This window comes from Prunus persica, chromosome G4 (genome assembly GCF_000346465.2).
Source record: "Prunus persica cultivar Lovell chromosome G4, Prunus_persica_NCBIv2, whole genome shotgun sequence".
Classification (NCBI taxonomy): domain Eukaryota; kingdom Viridiplantae; phylum Streptophyta; class Magnoliopsida; order Rosales; family Rosaceae; genus Prunus; species Prunus persica.
Genome location: NC_034012.1, coordinates 22838047 through 22855859, shown reverse-complemented (window position 1 = coordinate 22855859; position 17813 = coordinate 22838047). Strand labels below are relative to the sequence as shown.

The following is a 17813-nucleotide window of genomic DNA, read 5'->3' as shown; positions in this document are numbered from 1 at the left end:
GAAACTGAATATTGGGTGCAATATCCGTTCGACTGTCAAACGGTAACCAATTCCAAATCTGAGTATATCGTCGTGCTCAGACTGACAAGGAGGACATTTATGAACGTAATGGGCCGCAATATAGGGGCCCACTCACTGCCAGTAGCGGGTGGACATTTCCGAACGTAATGAGCCTCCACAAGTGGCCCACGCGCCCCACCTGCTGCTAGCAGCGTGTGGGTATCTTGAGAAATTTCCATCACCCTATAGTATCTATACCAACACATTCAGACTAACAAGGGGGCATTTTTGGTTCTTGGACCACGGTCAAAAAGTGGCCCGAGCTAGCCGAATCGAACCTGACCCGTGAGCCCTAAGTGGGTGCTTTGAATGAACTCTAAAACCACAAAATTGATCCTATAGACTTATACCAACAGCTAGAGCACAAGGAGAGGATGAAGATTTGTACCTTGGTCGACGGAAATTGTCCCCAGAATAGCCGAAAACGGCAACTAGAGGTCGGCCCAAAAACCAGTTGATGCTATCGCCTATGGCTGGATTTTTGATCGGAGAAATAGGGTGGGCTGGGTAGAGGGGAGAGAGAGAGAGAGCTACAAAATTGCCATTTGAAACGGCCGATGTTGTGAATAGGAGAGAGAGAAATTGTCGGGTGGAGAGAGAGAGAGCGCACTGGGGAAGAGAGAGAGAGATCTAGGTATTTAGGGTTCTTGAAAGATTTCAAAATTCCCCTTACGTCCTTTCAGTTTTCTGACCTTTACAAGCTCTCGGAATTGAGTGTGCCTCTGTCTACGAACTCGTATCAGCGAGCTCGACGCAATGGTGCCACTCAATTTCCTAAAATTCTTCGAATTAAATAGTGACTAAAATGACCCTACCCCTAAGGGCAAAAGTGTAATTTCACAAATAGAAATAAATTGAATAAAATAATTAAATTGGGTCGGGGTGTTACAAAGTAGACCTCTGTCTTAGGCTCGACCAGTTGACCCAAAGAATGGACGACCAAAACGAGTTGGTGAGACAGCTCCTCAACCAAATAGACAGTCCAAAATCTTGGCCTTGGACAACAGGGCGGAGAGAGAAGGATGGACGAACGAATTGACAGGCAATTCTAGAGGTTCCAATTAGGTTGAGTAGGAGTGCGCAGACAAGGAGAAGGACAAGAATGTGATCAACATGATGGCATGACACAAGCTCTCGCGACCCGACTTTTGCACCCGCCTAGGCCCATAAGGAAATATCCCTAAGAGGCTTGGCCCTCAGGGAGGTCAACCTGACGACCCTCACAATGAGCTTCGTGAGGAAAGGATCTCCGCTATCCATTCTTGAAGATCTAATTCCAGTCTACAAGTCACAGGGAATCCCATGCAAGCGCAGTCCACCAATACACCACCTAGGAAGGACAACCGAAGGGAGTCAGCCCTTGCGAGCCAACGAGGAAGTCAACCAGCGCCACCCAAATCATGAAGGTCACCAATTTGACCGACATGCCATGCGCACAGAAGATGTCGAGAAGTTTGTGAATAACCGGCTTTGAGCTAGTACCCCTTGATCTTGAAAAGCTAGAGAGAAAAGTGTGGATTAGCTCGCGCCTAAGCCAGAAGAGAAGGCAGACCTTGTAGCCTTCCTCTAAAACAACAAAGACGTATTCGCATAGTCGTCATCTGACATGCCAGGCATCGATCCCCAGATCATCTACCATCGCCTTCACGTCAACCTAACCATCAAGCCAGTAGGGCAGAAGAGAAGTTGAGATCGATAAGCTCCTAGCTGCTAGTTTCATTGAAGTGGTCTTCTACACAGAATGGCTGGCGAATGTTGTTCTAGTGGCAAAGAAGAATAAAGGCTTATGGAGAGTTTGCGTCGACTACACTGACTTCAATAAGGCATGCCCTAAAGACAACTTTCCACTGCCAAGAATTGATTAGCTAGTAGATTTAACTTCCGGTAATCAACTGCTACACCTACCTCACTTCACCTCCCTTACTCTCAAAACCTATACCAAGCGAAGATTTGTTTATCTACCTGGAGGTGTCCAACTTAGCTCTTATTCGAGAAGAGTTGGGGGCACAACATCTGATATTCTACACTTCAATAGCCATCCTCGATGTAGAGACTCGTAAATTCAGATTTGCCCAAAGACTTGTACCAATTGCGCTTAGATGGAGCCTCAAATCATAAGGGAGTTGGGGAAAGCGTCGTCATAATCACTCCAAATGGAACTTTGTTGGGACAAGCCATCACACTTGGCTTTTCAACTTCAAATAACGAAGTAGAATATTAGGCATCACTCACCGGATTGCACTTGGAAAGAGAATTGTCAATCAAAAGATTGGCTATCTATGAAGACTCCCAGCTGATAAGAATCAAGCTTCAAGCGAATACATGGAAAAACATTCGAGAATGATCTAGTACCATGACAGAGTCCAAGGACTTTTGAAAGAATTCCCCATTTTCACCATACAACAAGTTCCTCGGGCAGAGAACACTTATGCATATGATTGGCAAGCCTAGGATCAGCGTTGGATACCTAGTTGAAACACTCTATCCCTGTCAAATACCTTGATTGACCAAGCTGGTAAGACCCCATCATCAACTACTTGACGAATAGAAATCTGCCAAAGGATAATTTCGAAACTAAGAAGGTCCAGCAGAAAGTCGCGAGATACTATATATGCAAGACAACAAGCTCATTTGCAGATCATACTTTGGCCTTCATCTCACCTGCATAAAATACCCTCAAACATTTGAGGTCGTCTGCAAAATTCACAATGACGAGTGCGGCAACCATGCACCATGACTCACGGAGTATGTCAAAATATGTGATCGATGCCAACGGTACAAACCAGTTCTTAACCTGCCTACTAAAGTCTATCATCTGCAGAACAGTCCATGGCCATTCATGTAATGGGCCATTGATCTACTGGGTCCTCTATCGCCGACACCTGCCAAGAAAGATATGATGATCGTCGCAACCAATTACTTTACTAAATGGATTGAGGTCGAAGCTCTATCCTCTATTAAAGAAACCGACGTGGAACGATTTGTTTGGTGAAACATTATCTACTGGTTTGGATGCCCACAGTCGCTGGTTACTGACAATGGGTCACAATTCATTGGCAAGTAGATCACCGACTTCTTTGCAAAATATGGCATCAAGCAGCACCTATCTACTCCGAGGTATCCACAGGGCAATGGCCAGGCCGAGGCATCCAAAAAAATTATATTGGACTGCTTAAAGAAGAGACTAGAAGGCGCTGAAGGAAAATGGGTAGATGAGCTCCCCGGAGTACTATAGGCTTATCGAACTACTAAAAAAAGATCAACTGGCGAAACCCCATTTTTCCTCGCCTATGGGACAGAAGCAATCATCCCTCCTCACATCACTGTCCCTTTCATTTGCATTGAGGTGGGCAGTGTTGATCGTAACTTCGAACAAATGAAGCTCAACCTCAACCTACTTGAAGGAGAACGTGAGATAGCCATTGTCCGAGTCGCCTCCTACTAGCAATAGTTGAAGTCTTACCACGATAAGGTCAGACAATTCCAACCTGGAAACCTTATGTAAGACTTTCATTACTGCGCAAAGTCAAGGATCAAAGAAGATGAAACCTAATTGGGAATACCTTACATGATTAGCTAGTCAGAGGGTAGAGGAAGCTATACACTTGATGTAACATCCCACATCGACTAATGGAGATGGGGTGATGTGCCTTATATGTACATGCCCGCCTCCATCAAGCACGAGGCCTTTTGGGAGCTCATTGGCTTCGGAGTCATGGAAACTCCGAAGTTAAGCGAGTTGAGGCTAGATCAATCCCAGGATGGGTGACCTACTGGGAAGTTGTTCGTGAGTTCCCAAAAACAAAACCGTGATGACAGAGAGAGGGGCCCAAAGCGGACAATATCACGGTAGAGCTGATCCCGGGATGTGACACTTGACACCATCGAAGGGAATGAGATTCCAAGATAGTGGAATGCCTACCACCTCTAAAAATATTATCCACGAAGAAGAGAAGCAACTGCTGGAACTTCTAGGTTCTTTATTCAGTTATTTTCATTTCGAATAAAGCAATGTAATCTTATGAACATCAATGCAAGTTCAGTTTCTCATTCCAGAATGTGTCAAAAAAGAAGAAGACAGTTTCTCATAAGAAGCGTCCTAAGGGAGACGCAGGGCGACAACCAAAAGCATCATTCAGGAGACGCAACCCACAAGATCCTTCGAGAGACGTAGGGTGCGTTGAAAATTTTCTAAGGTAGATCCAAGTTCCTATCCATTTCCTAAGGGAGGCAGAATGATCATATAGTTGCCCATAAGCAACGTCCTAAAGGAGACGCAAGGCGACAACCAAAAGGGTCCTTCGGAAGATGCAGCCCACAAGAAGTGTCCTTCAGGAGACGCAGGGTGCACCGAGAATTTCCTAAGGGATATCCAATTTCCTATCTGTTTCCTAAGGGAGGCAGGATTGTCATATAAAAGTGTATTTCGAAGACATGATCCATAAAAAGCTTCCTTCGGGAGACACAGGACGTGTCCAGAGTCCCTCAAAAGGGACCTAAGTTCCTGTCAGTTTCCTAAGGGAGGCATGACAGCCGAAGTATCCTGAAGAAGGAGCAAAAGAGCACCCGTTCAAGCAAGCGGTGAGTAAACATTCAAATATCCTAAGAGAGATGCACAACCAAGACACTAGTCGAGTACTCAAGTAGTAAATAAGGCACAAGGCAAATTGAAGTTAAAGAAATAACTAAAGTTTCCATTAGTAAAGTGACCAATCGACCAAGTTCAACAAAAATAAGATGGTCAAACAAGACCAATTACTTCAAACAAGAAAGCATATTACAACCTTCCAGGGACAGATTGAACCATGAAATTAAGATGGTGAGGGACCCAGGGATCCCCATGAATTTTAACTAACTTTCCATCCCCAATGCGCTAGCGGAGCCCACGAGAGAGTAGCTCCCAACCCCATAAAATCGATTGCCAAGTGAAGGATGGTGCCACATAGCCTGAGCATGTAGAAAATCAGTGTCAGATAAATAGCGAGCCTTCAGACTTATGCCTACTCATAGTCTTCCAATTCTTCCAGTGAATGCCTTTCTCGCTTCCTTTTGACCTCTAATAACGAGCAAAAATGATTTCAATATTAGAACATAGACCAATAGGGAGGTGAAAAACACTCATTGAATAAGTAGGCAGGGCCAGACATACAACCTTGACAAGAACCTCCTTCCATGCTTTGGAAAGATGTTTGCCTTCCCAACCAGAGATTTTCTTCCAAACACGATCCTTGAGAGTACGAAACATGTATTTTTTATTTTTGCCAGCAATAGTAGGGAGACCCAAGTATCACTCACGGAAAGGAACAATAGGTGCTCCAAGCAAGGCTTGAATTTGAGCTTGAACTGGCTCAGGGTGGATAGACTGAAACAAAGAGCAGATTTGTCAAAATTTATTTGTTGTCACGATGCAGCTTCATAAAGACCAAAAATGCATTTCAGCTTCATAATTTGAGAAGACTCTGCATCATAAAATAGGAGATTGTCATCTGCAAAAAATAGGTGATTGATAGACGGGGTAGAAAGGGCAATAGAAATCCCACAAACTCGAGAATCACAATCAACTTTTTGAAGCAGAGTAGAAAAACCTTCAACCACAATTAGAAAAAGATATGAGGAAAGAGGATCGCCTTGACGAAGACCCTAAGAAGGAACAATATGGCCAATCAGTGGCTCCTATAGTAATAAAGAATAAAAAACAGAAGATATGCATCCCATAATCAACTGAATAAAACGGTAGGAAAATCTATTGTACGCATTATGTGTTCTAGAAAAGCCCACTCCACTCTATCATAAGCTTTAGCCACATCAAGTTTTAGAATAATTCTCCGATGCCCCATCTTTCCTCTACGCTTCAAACAATGGATAGCTTCAAAGGCTGCAAGAACGTTGTCCAATATCATACGATTGGGAATAAAAACACTTTGATATTCCGAGATAACATATGGCATAGCTTTTTCAACCTCTTGGCAAGAACTTTGGAGATTATTTTATAAAGAACAATACAAAGACTAATGGGTCGAAATTCTATTACCTGAGAAGGAGAGTTAACTTTCAGAATAAGGGTAATCAAATGATTGAAAACAGCCACTCCACCACTTCCATTCAGAACAGCAAGGCAGAGTTGATAGATATCAAAGCCAATAATATGCCAGTAACATTGGTAAAATAATGCAGACATGCCATCTGGACTAGGTGCTTTGGTCAACCCCATGGCTTTAATGGTATTTTCGACCTCCTCCCGAGTAAAGGCCAGAGACAAAAAATGATGGGTCATTTAGGGAACCCATGTAGTGACTACCTCAAAAATCTCGCTACTCATAGTGACATCAACAGAAGAAAATAACCCATTATAATAATCCAAGAACACTTTACCAATCGGCACACGATCCTTCTGTAGGACATTGTTAGCATCTAAAATCCCTGTCAAAGAATTAGTTTTTGCTCTATGATGTGCAATCTTGTGAAAATAAGAGATATTACAGTCACGAGATTTTAACCAATTGACTTGAGATTGTTGTTGCCAATATAGTTCATCCAGTTCCAGTAACCTATCCAGCTCGTTTTCAACCAGTTTCTTACTTCGTAGAATATTCTTTGTGGGAGCTATGGCTTGAAACTAATTCAAAGAATTGCATAGGGATTGGATTTTGGACTTCATATGGCTGAATTTCTGTTGTTTCCAAGATGATAGACATTGAGCATAACAGGAGAGATTAGCCACATGAGATTCCTAAGATACCACCCCGCCTGAATAATATGTTCACATTCTTCATCTGTGACCCATTGCTCCTCAAAATGAAAACAAGGTGGACCCCTCCTACGCAGAGTAGCATCACCGGGTTGCGTGTCAGGAAGTAACAAAATTGGTTGATGATTTGAGGAGTAGGCCACTAAATGATAAATGGTAAAATTTCCCGACTGTTAACACAAAGATGAATTACCGAAACCCTGGCCTAAATGTGCTAGAACATTGGCAGCGTATTTTCGGTTATTCATCCAAGTAAAAGGATAGTCCCCATGAAATCAAGTGGCAGCAAGTGACAGTCAACAATAGCACATCAGAACTCATAAATTTGGCCAGCCAACTGAATACGAGGTCCACTCTTTTCATCCACATAAAGGATTTCATTGAAATCACCATAGCACATCCAAGGACCAGAGTCCACCTGATCAATTTAAGTAACAATTCCCAAGAATGAGGCCGTTGACTAGGATTCGGATGGCCATAAAACCCAATAAATCTCATAACATATGATTTAGAAAAGTAATCCTAACATCGAGATAACAAAGGGAAGATGAAAGCAATACAACCTGAACTCTAAGTTTCCCAAGAATACAAGGGTCACCGGAAAAACCCTAACGAGGAACATAGACAACTCCACCCATGCCAAGTCTCCTAACCAAACCACCCATTTGAATCACAATCATACAAGTCTCGGCTAGAAAAACAATGTTGGGCTTTTTTTCCTGAAGCAGATTCTTAAGATTGCGGAATGTACAACGGTTGCCAATTCCCTGTATGTTCCAATTTAAAAGAAACGTGGCAGCACACGCTAGATTTTGCCAATGTGATCACAGCCAACAAGGGAACATAATCGCCACAACTTAGAGTAAGAGAATTAACAACATAGCACAGAGACACCTGATTAAAAACTCAAACAACAACAATCCACCAGAGACGCCAGTACCGACTGGAATCCAAAAACTGTGACAACCGAGGGAAGCTGAGAAGACTAGAGAAGAGCCGAACCTGTTAAATTGATGCTAGGGTAAAATCCCAATCGCCAGCTCCCAATTGACCCCCACAAACCAACTCGATAACAAGAACAAGAGAGCGGTATTTTGGTTCTAGGAGAAGCGATTAAGGGCTAAGAGCGGTATTTTGGTTCTAGGAGAAGCGATTAAGGGCTAAGAGAGCCCGAAAGAAAGCAATGGCAAGTGAAGCCACTAGCACCAGCCCCACACATAGTTGAGAGAGCGCGACATTGGAAAGGAAAGGGAGAAAACTAAGACCGAGAAAGAGCGTAGGGGAGAATTAGCGATGGATTGATGACGATGACGCTAGCAATAGGTGGGAAGAAGATGAGAATGATCGATGGCGAGATGTGGAAGGAAACCCTAAAAGGACGCAAGGCTCTCCTCGTTGGTGAGAAAGCGACCAATATCCTAACTTATGAACAATGTTAAAAGAGAGAACACCTGTCCGAAAATCCAAACATATGTGTACTTATGTATGTGTATATATGCACTAGTGAATCCACAGAGGCGCAAGGAGGTGCAGCTGCACCTCCCCTCGCCGGAAACTTCCTTGGGATGTCGGAATTTGCCCCTTTGCTAGTGCCCACAAATTGTTCGACTAAAAGCCTCAAAGATGTTATTTTGTTTGCTGCTGTGTGAGACCCTGAATATTTACCTTAGATTGTTGGTCTCGATCTCACGAGCGTGTAGGAGAAAACGGTTCATCAATCGGAGCTTCACAACCAAAGTTATGAATTTTTGAAATTTTTCTAGAACTAAAGTTGAGTTGCAGAGGCTCTTCGAGGAAGAAGACTGACTCTGCACGCTTCTCACTTTTGATTCTTTTTTAAATGGTCCAATAGCAAGCTGACACATGTCCATTTCTAATTAGTCTAACTTAAAAAATTCATTAAAAACTCATATGTGTGCCAAAAAATTCACTGAAAATTACCCCAAACTTTTAATCATGTGACCTCCAAATCACATGTGCTTTTGGTTAGATTAATTGGTATTGATTTTTGTTAGATTAATTATATAATTGACATGGATTTTGTTCATATTTGATATGAATTTTGGTAAACTAATTGTGTCACTGGCATGGATTTTGTTCATATTAATTGATATTCCATACAGACTATAATCAATTAGTAATATACGTAGAACTCTTATTTGTTTGAATTATGAATGACATTAGTGTTGTTTAAATTCTAAGGGCATTTGGTTGTCTAAATGAATTTTTGAATTTTTAGCCTTTTTTTTAACACACTACAAGGATATTAGACTTGAACCTTGGACCTTGCTTGAGTTCTTTGTGAATTTTTAGTCTTTTAAAAATTGCACCTCCTCTGAAAATTTCCTGGATCCGCCACTATATACATGTATACACAAATTGAGTGTTTTGGGTCATTTGCTTTTCTAGGCGATCTAATTCCCCATGTAGCTTTTAGTTCTTGTTGGCTTTTATGCTTTTGCTTTGGCTTCTCTGCCTTGTAGCTTGTTTTTTTATCGTAATTTTTAATCAGTTATATTTTCAAACACAAAAAAAGTATAGTTCTATATATGTTCAGACTTTTATATAGAAATTTTAAAAAAACACTTCTATGCAAATTAACACAATACAATCTTCAAGTGTTCCGATTTTATACAAATTTTATGATATTTGCACTAAACACTCTTAGATGTTTCCCTTTTTTAACTGATTAGTGCTTGAGCCATTGAATAAAACGAGAAACCTATAATTATTTTCTAAAATTTTGTAAAGGACCCTCTCTAATGTGAAATCATGGTTCTGCCACTGGGGATAACCCTATTTTGCTATCCTTGACCAATAATGTTATGCCACGTGAAAGTGTTATCACGGGTGTCATAGCATTATTGACCAGAAGTAGCAAAATAGTGCTATCTCTATTTCATGAAAGTCTTTCTCCTAACCAACATATGCATAAATAGACCTAGGACTATTAGACGTGGGATATTGTTTTTCTCGTTTTCCTGTTCAGTTGTTTCAATAAGCCTATTTAAACTAGGTCTTTGATTTCATTCAATAACAAGTCAATTTTCACAAGTTGTTTACACTATTGTATTCAAAGCTTAGATATTCAACATCTAGTATCAAACCTCCATCAAGGGGCTTGATTATCAAGGAAGCTACAGGCTTCTCACTTGCAGCAACGAGATCACATGGCGTCAGAGCACAAAAGTTTTTTCCACTAGAAATCCCTGCTTTGATGGTCACTATGACCAATGGAGCATGCTGATGGAGAACTTTCTAGGATCTAAAGAGTACTGGGATCTTATTGAGAATGGGATTGCTAAACCAGTAGAAGGTGTAGTTCTAATTGATGCACAAATGAAGGTGGTAGACGACCAAAAGCTGAAAGATTTGAAGGACAAGACTTATTCTAGGCAATAGATCGTACCATCTTGGAAACCATCCTCAAGAAGGACACAACCAAAGAGATATAGGACTCCATGAAAAAGAAATATCAAGGCATGACAAGGGTCAAACGTGCACAATTTCAAGCTATTCGCAAAGATTTTGAGACTCTTCACCTAAAGGGAGAGGAGTCAGTCAATGATTATTTTACAAGAACACTGTCAATTGCAAACAAGATGCGTATTCATGGCGAGAAAATGGGAGATGTTGCAATCACAGAGAAACTTCTTCGATCAATGACTTCCAAATTTGATTATGTGGTGTGTTGAGTTGCAAAGCTCATTACTGGTACATGAGAAGAGAATGACTAGTCATGCTGTAGAGGAACAAGCCTCGAAAGTTAACATTCATAGAGAAACATCCACTGGGAGAGGCAGATGACGTGGTGGCTTTTAGAGGAAGAGGTAGAGGAGCATTTTTTGACAAGGCAAGTGTGGAATGCTGTCATTGTCATAAGCTTGGCCATTTGCAATATCAATGTCCTGACAAAGAGAAGGAAACAAAGATGAACTTTGCTGAAACTGAAGAAGAGATCCTTTTGATTACATCGACAAAAAGGAGACTAACTCAGGTGATACATGGTACTTAGACTCCGGCTGCAGCAATCACATGAGTGGTAACAAACTCTTCTTCTCTGATTTAGATGAGACTTTTAGGGAGAATGTGAAGCTTGGAAACAATACTAGTATTTGTGTCATGGGGGAGAGTAATATTAAAATTATGATGAATAACAACATGCATACTATTACTAGCATGTTATATGTTCCAGCACTCGGTAACTTGATAAGTCTTGGTCAATTACAAGAGAAGGGTTGTGCTATCATCATTTAAAAGGATTGCTGTCAAATTCATCATCCACATAAAGACCTTATTGCACAGGTTAAGATGATAGGAAATCGGATGTTTCCTTACACACTCAGACTCAACATGCTGATTAGATATGTCACAAATCAACACTACAAGATCCTTCATGGTTATGGCACTATTGATATGGGCATTTGAACTTTAATGGGCTAAAAACCTTGCAACAAAAGAAAATGGTGAAGGGACTTCCACATATTCAATTTCCCTCAAAGGTTTGTGAGGATTGTATCATTGGCAAGCAGCATCGTTACTCATTTCCTAAAGAGAGCACTTGGAGAGCCACGTAACCACTGCAGCTAGTCCATTCAGACATTTATAGGCCAATTAATCCCACACCGAATAGCAACAAAAGGTACTTCATTACATTTACTGATGACTACAATAGAAAAACATGGGTTTATTTTTTGGGGAAAAAGTTTGAGGCTATTGTTGTATTTAAAAGATTTAAAGCTCAAGTTGAAAAAGAAACTGGCCAATCCATAAAGGTTTTTCGTACTGATCATGGAGGTGAATTCACCTCACATGAATTCACTAACTTGTGTGAGATGAATGGCATTCGTAGACAGCTTACTGCAACATACACACCACAGAGCGACAGTGTGGCAGAAAGGAAAAATCGCACAATCCTGAATATGGTGTGAAGCATGATTGCAAGAAAGAACATTCCTAAGACTGTTTGGCCTAAAGCTGTAAACTGGAGCATTCATGTGTTGAATAGAAGTCCTACACTTGCTGTAAAGAACATGACACCACAGGAAGTATGGACTGGTCATAAACCATCAGTTGATCATTTTAGGATATTTGGATGCTTGGCCTATGCACATGTACCTAAAGCAAAGAGAAGCAAACTTGATGACAAAGGAGTGAAATATGTGTTACTTGGTGTCAGTGAAGAATCCAAAGCATACATACTATTTAATCCACTCACTCATAAAGTAATCAACAGTCGTGACATTATGTTTGATGAGGACAACAACTCAAATTGGAGTAGCATAAGAAACGAATCAGTACTTGATTTAGATGCTAATGATGAAAGCGGGACTGAAGAGGAAGAGCAATCCCTTGGGGGTAGGTTGTCAGATGTTCCATCAAATGAGCCAGCTGAAATTGAATCTTCAATTTCAAATGATCAACGTCCAAGAAAAAGACCCTATTGGATGACAGATTATGTAAGTGGGGATGAATTATATGATGATGACAGTCCCGATCTCTTGGACCACAGGAGTCCAAGAAATTTGTGGTCACTCACCGTTGGATGTAAATTCAACGGTTCACTCAATCTTGAATTCTTTTTAAGAAACTTTTTTGAACCATTAGATTAATATCCAACGGTGGGTGACCACAATCTCTTGGACTCCTGTGGTCCAAGAGATCATGACTGATGATGATGAAACTATTGCTTATCTTGTTTTATTTGCCAATAGTGATCCTATAGTATTTAATGATGCTGTTAAGAATTTAAAATGGAGGAAAGCTATGGATGCAAAGATACAAGCAATTAAAAAGAATTAATTGATCTTCCTGAAGGAAAAAAAACCATTGGGGTTAAATGCATCCACAAAACAAAGCTAAATGAGAAAGGAGAAGTTGACAAATTCAAGGCTCGGCTGGTGGCTAAGGGGTATACACAAGAGCAGGGCCGGCCCTTGGTTAGGGCAACTAGGGGCATCGCCCGGGGCCCACAATTGATTGGGGCACACAAAAAATTTTTAGTCCATATATATATGCATATGCAAAAAAATAAAATAAAAACTAAAAGTTGAAGGGCATATGTGATATTAGTTAAGAGTTTTACTTGGTATTGTAAAACAATAATACAAAAAGGATGCCAACAGATCTAGAAGAAAACAAAGTCAACGTCCTTATTGTTTTCCCAAGAAGCAAAGCCTCTCTGTCTGCAGTTTGGCTTGAAATCGATTTTTATTTCTAATTCTCTCTGGAACTAAGTGTGGAAGGAAGGAACAAAGCTATACTTTGAGTTGGAAGCTGATTATTCTCTCCGAAATTGAGAGCACCAACACCAGAGCACAGCATACAGGACCCAAAATACAGGTTTTATTGTTCTTTCTTTGTCTTCATTTAATTAGTTTTACTTTTATTGTTCTTGATTGCTTGTGTGTTTATGATAAATTTTTTAAAATGTTTTCTAAAAAGCAACTTTCTGGAAATCTCAAAAGACAAAAAAAGAAAAAGGAAGAAGAAATTGCTCAAAACCTAAGAGGATCTTTAAATAAATATTTCCTTAAAAATAGTGAGGCACCAAATTTAGCTGAAGAACATAATGAAAATGACATAAATGAAAAGGAGAACGAAAATGAAAATGAAATTGAAACTAATTTGAACCGTGAAGTACCAAATTTAGCTGAAGAACATAATGAAAATGAGAACACAAATGAAAATGAAAATGAAACTAATTTGAACATTTATGATCCAAGAGTCTGGGATAATCTTGATCTAAAAATGAGGGATTTACTTTTAGAAAATGGTCCTATAAGAGAAAATAATCACAAATTCCCTATTGATGAACAATGCAGACATTTTTCTTCACATTTTTATTTTGTAGGTGCATATGAAGGTGAAGCATAGGGACATGCAAGTTAATTTGTTGTTGATTGTAATGTTTTCAATCGGGTACTCTTTTTCCTTCGTTTGAGGTTTTATTCCCATTGCGATTTCCTCAAACAAGGTTTTAATGAGGCCCAAAGTTTTCTATATTATTGGTTGTAAACTCTTATAATTTTAATAAAATTTATTATTTGATAAAAAATTGTAATTATATTTATTTATTTGTTTATAAAGGGCACATTCTTGAACTTTGGCCCTAGGCCTTAAATCACCCAAGGCCGGCCCTGCACAAGAGTATGGCATTGGTTATGCTGAAGTTTTTGCACCAGTTGCAAGACATGACACCATTCATTTAGTGGTTTCATTGGCAGCACAGAACTCTTAGCCCATTTATCAGCTTCATGTAAAATCTGCATTCCTTAATAGTGAGTTGAATGAAGAAGTCTTCATTGACCAACCTCCAGGTTATGTGCATAAAGGGGGTGAGCATAAAGTTTATAGACTGAAAAAAGCTGTATTTGGACTGCAATAAGTCGAGCTTGGTACAATCGTATAGATGCTTACTTCTCAAAGGAAGGCTTCCAAAAATGTCCCTATGAGCATACATTGTATGTCAAATCTAGAGAGGGAGGTAATTTTATGCTTGTTTTTCTATATGTAGATGATTTGATATTCACGGGGAATGATGAAATAATGTTTGTTGAGTTCAAAAAATCTATGATGGATGAGTTTGATATGCCTAATCTAGGAAAGATGCATTACTTTTTTAGTATTGAAGTGGTGCAATCATCAGTTGAAATTTTCATTGGCCAAAGGAAGTATGCTCAAGAAGTTTTAGAAAAGTTTCAAATGAATGATTGCAATTTTGTTCAAAATCCAATTGTTCCATGTTGTAAGCTCACAAAAGATGAAGAAAGAGTAAGAGTTGACAGCACTCTTTACAAACAAATTGTTGGCAGCTTAATGTCTTTATCAGCCACTCGGCCAAACATGATGTTTGTGGTTAGTCTCATCAGCAGATTCATGGAAGCTCCAACTAAACTTCATCTTCAAACTGCAAAAAGAATGCTTCGATTCTTGAAAGGTACTGTTGATTATGGTGTGTTCTACAAGAAAGGAAAAGGAAATCAATTAATTGGTTTTAGTGATAGTGATTATGCAAGAGATTTGGAAGATGGAAAGAGTACATCTGGTCAAGTCTTTATGCTAAGTTTAGGAGCTGTTCCATGGTCCTCGAAGAAGTAGTAGGTTGTTACTTTATCTACAACTAAAGCTGAATTCATAGCAGCAGCTTCTTGTGCTTGCCAAGCTGTTCTGTTAAGAAGAATTCTTAAAGAGATACATTGCAACTAGGTTGGGCGAACATTGATCTATTGTGATAATAGTTCAGCTATTAAACTCTCAAAGAATCCTGTGTTACATGGGAGAAGTAAACATATAGATGTCAGGTTTCATTTTCTTCGCGACCTTACAAAAGAAGAAGTGGTTGAGCTGGTGTATTGTCAGAGTCAAGGGCAAATTGCAAATATATTAACCAAACTGTTGAAGCTGGAAACGTTTGTGAAGCTACGAGGACTGCTTGGAGTCTATTCTATTTCCTCTGTAAACTGATTGTTTGAGTAGCATTCAGTTTAAGGGAGGGTTTGTTAGATATTTAGCTGTTGTTTTGTTGTGTTAATAATCCCTAGGACTATTAGATGCAGGATATTATTTTCTTTGTTTTCCTATTCAGTTGTTTCAATAAGCCTATTTAAACTAGGTCTCTGATTTCATTAAAAAACAAGTCAATTTTCACAAGTTGCTTACACTACTGTATTCAAAGCTTAGATATTCAACATGTTCTTTGGCACAAGTTGTGGTGCAGACTCCAATTGCTGGTCTTGCATTGCATTGCATAATCCCATATGCCCTGTGTCGCTTGTCCACAAGTTTCATGGCAGGTTTCACATTGGATCATCGCTTTGGAGATTGGTAGGTTTGTTTGATTCTAGAGCATCCATCCAAACATAAAGGATGCTCTCAGGCACTAGGTCAAAAGTGAATGGAATAAATGAGGTCCAAAAAGTAATTTTCATACCATTTTATTTCTACTTAAAGTCGCATCGCCAACAAACAGAATCTGGTTGATTCTTGACGTTAACATTTTGAAATTTTACAAACATAATTTTATTAACAAATTGATGGGTATTTATAGAGTTTATGATATGTTGTGGGGTTGCATCTAGCTTAGAATAATATATTTACTTATTTTTACCTTTAGATTTAAATTTCAGCAGTTTGATTTTTTTTCCTGTTGATCTAGCGAAATTTTAATATCAACTAGGGGTGGGCACGGTTCGGTTTGGACCCGTTTTTGCCTCAAATTAGAACCGATCCGGTACTATTCATCCGGTTTGGTTCGGTTTGGTTTTAATAAAAAAAATTTCAAAAACTGTCCGGTTCGGTTTGAACCGGTTTTGGTTCGGTTCCGATTCCGGTTCGGTTTTGAACCGGATTATAAAAATTATTATTTTAAATTATTTTTTAATACAATTCTCAACTGAAATATTATTTTTTTACTTGAAAATTAACAAATTATTCAATTTCATATAAAAAATAAATATTAAAGTGAGAAAAGAGAGATATTTTGACATTGAACTTGGATAAATATTAAGTTTTTTTTAGTGAAATTAAAAATATAGCATTAAATATAAATATATATTGAAATTATATATTTTTTTAGTTTCACCGGTTCGGTTCGGCCCGGTTCGGTTTTTGAAGACATGGAACCGGATCCGGAACCGGTCCAAACCGGTCCGGTTCGGTTTTTGACCGGTTTTTGACTTTTTGGTCAACTCGGTTTTTTTCCGATTTGGTTCGGTGCGGTTCGGCTTGGATTTCCGGTTCGCCGGTTTGAGTGCCCACCCCTAATATCAACCATTGATTTCTAGCCTTTAGGTTTGAAAAAAGATATATTGAAAACAGCTCATTTGAAATGCAGCCATTGAAGTGCAATTTTGAAGTTGCCTAAGCTTTGACATGCGACAGGAACTTGGAGTAGTGGGCAACAGCCCATCATTTGCTTTGAATGAGGCCCCACGTGGCTCTTGTTTACTGCAAATTAGGGCCCACAAAAATTCCGTTGGACTGAAATCTAAGGCCAAATGCCCCATTTTTCAGTCAACCCAAATTTTCACTCCCCCTCCAAAATACATTGGTTGGAGAAGGTTTTGGGCTAAAAATCCTAAATTTTGGGTTTTGCCTCCCATGGTTGGAGATGGCCTAAGGCCCCGTTTGGGATTGCTTTTTTTTGCCAAAAACTTGCTTTACTTTAAAGTTAAGCAGTTTAAGGTGTTTGGTAAAAATAAAATATCCTGATTATTTTAAAAGCAGTGGCATTTTGACACCAGCTTTTAAAAGTAGGCTCTCGGTTGCTTTTCAAAGCTACTTTCAAAAGAAGCAAAGATGTGTTGAAGTTGTTGGAATCTCTAGCTGTTACTGATAAGGTTTACTGCTAGGATTCCTAGTTTTTAGGTTTGTTAATCACGTAGGAGTCCAATAATCCCTATACTTGAGGGACAAGCTTGTATTTCTGTTTTGATGTAGTCTTTACCACGATTATAGGACCTGTAAAATCGTGGGCTGTTGCATTTTCTTTCAGTTCAAGTGTAAGGCTATTTAATAGCCATGTTAGATGTTTTTCATTTAATAACAAGAATTCTCCTTAGCTTATGTAAGTTCTGAATTACAGAAGCTCTTTGCAACTTCCTGATTCTAACATTTGGTATCAGAGCTCTGCTACGGGGCCTGATCAAAAGCTTGCAACCTAGGTGCTAGAGTGAGGAAACAAAAGCATGGCGTCTGAGAATAGTTTTGTGCAACCAGCCATTCCAAGGTTTGATGGACACTACGACCATTGGAGTATGCTAATGGAGAACTTTCTTCGTTCCAAAGAGTATTGGAACCTGGTGGAGATTGGGATCACTGCTGCAGCCACCTCCACCTCCAACTCCACCTCCACCACTACCACAACCACCACCTCCTCCAAAACCTCCACATCCACCACCACCTCCACAACCAACACCACCACCACCACCACCATTGTAACGACCCGGTCCTAAACTAATAATTAAATACAAAATTATTAAAGAAAAATACAATGTTACCCCGG

The 17813-nt window shown here is 39.6% G+C and overlaps 1 protein-coding gene and 1 long non-coding RNA gene across 2 annotated transcripts; both read left to right on the top strand.

The window, feature by feature from the left end:
- LOC109948902 lies at window positions 12839–13938 on the top strand. Its single transcript, XR_002271350.1, has 3 exons — window positions 12839–13150; window positions 13662–13729; window positions 13898–13938. It is a non-coding gene; the product is annotated as an uncharacterized LOC109948902 (long non-coding RNA).
- Window positions 14384–14908, top strand: LOC109948734 (uncharacterized mitochondrial protein AtMg00810-like). Its single transcript, XM_020562439.1, has one exon. The coding sequence runs from the start codon at window positions 14384–14386 to the stop codon at window positions 14906–14908; it is 525 nt and encodes a 174-aa protein (XP_020418028.1).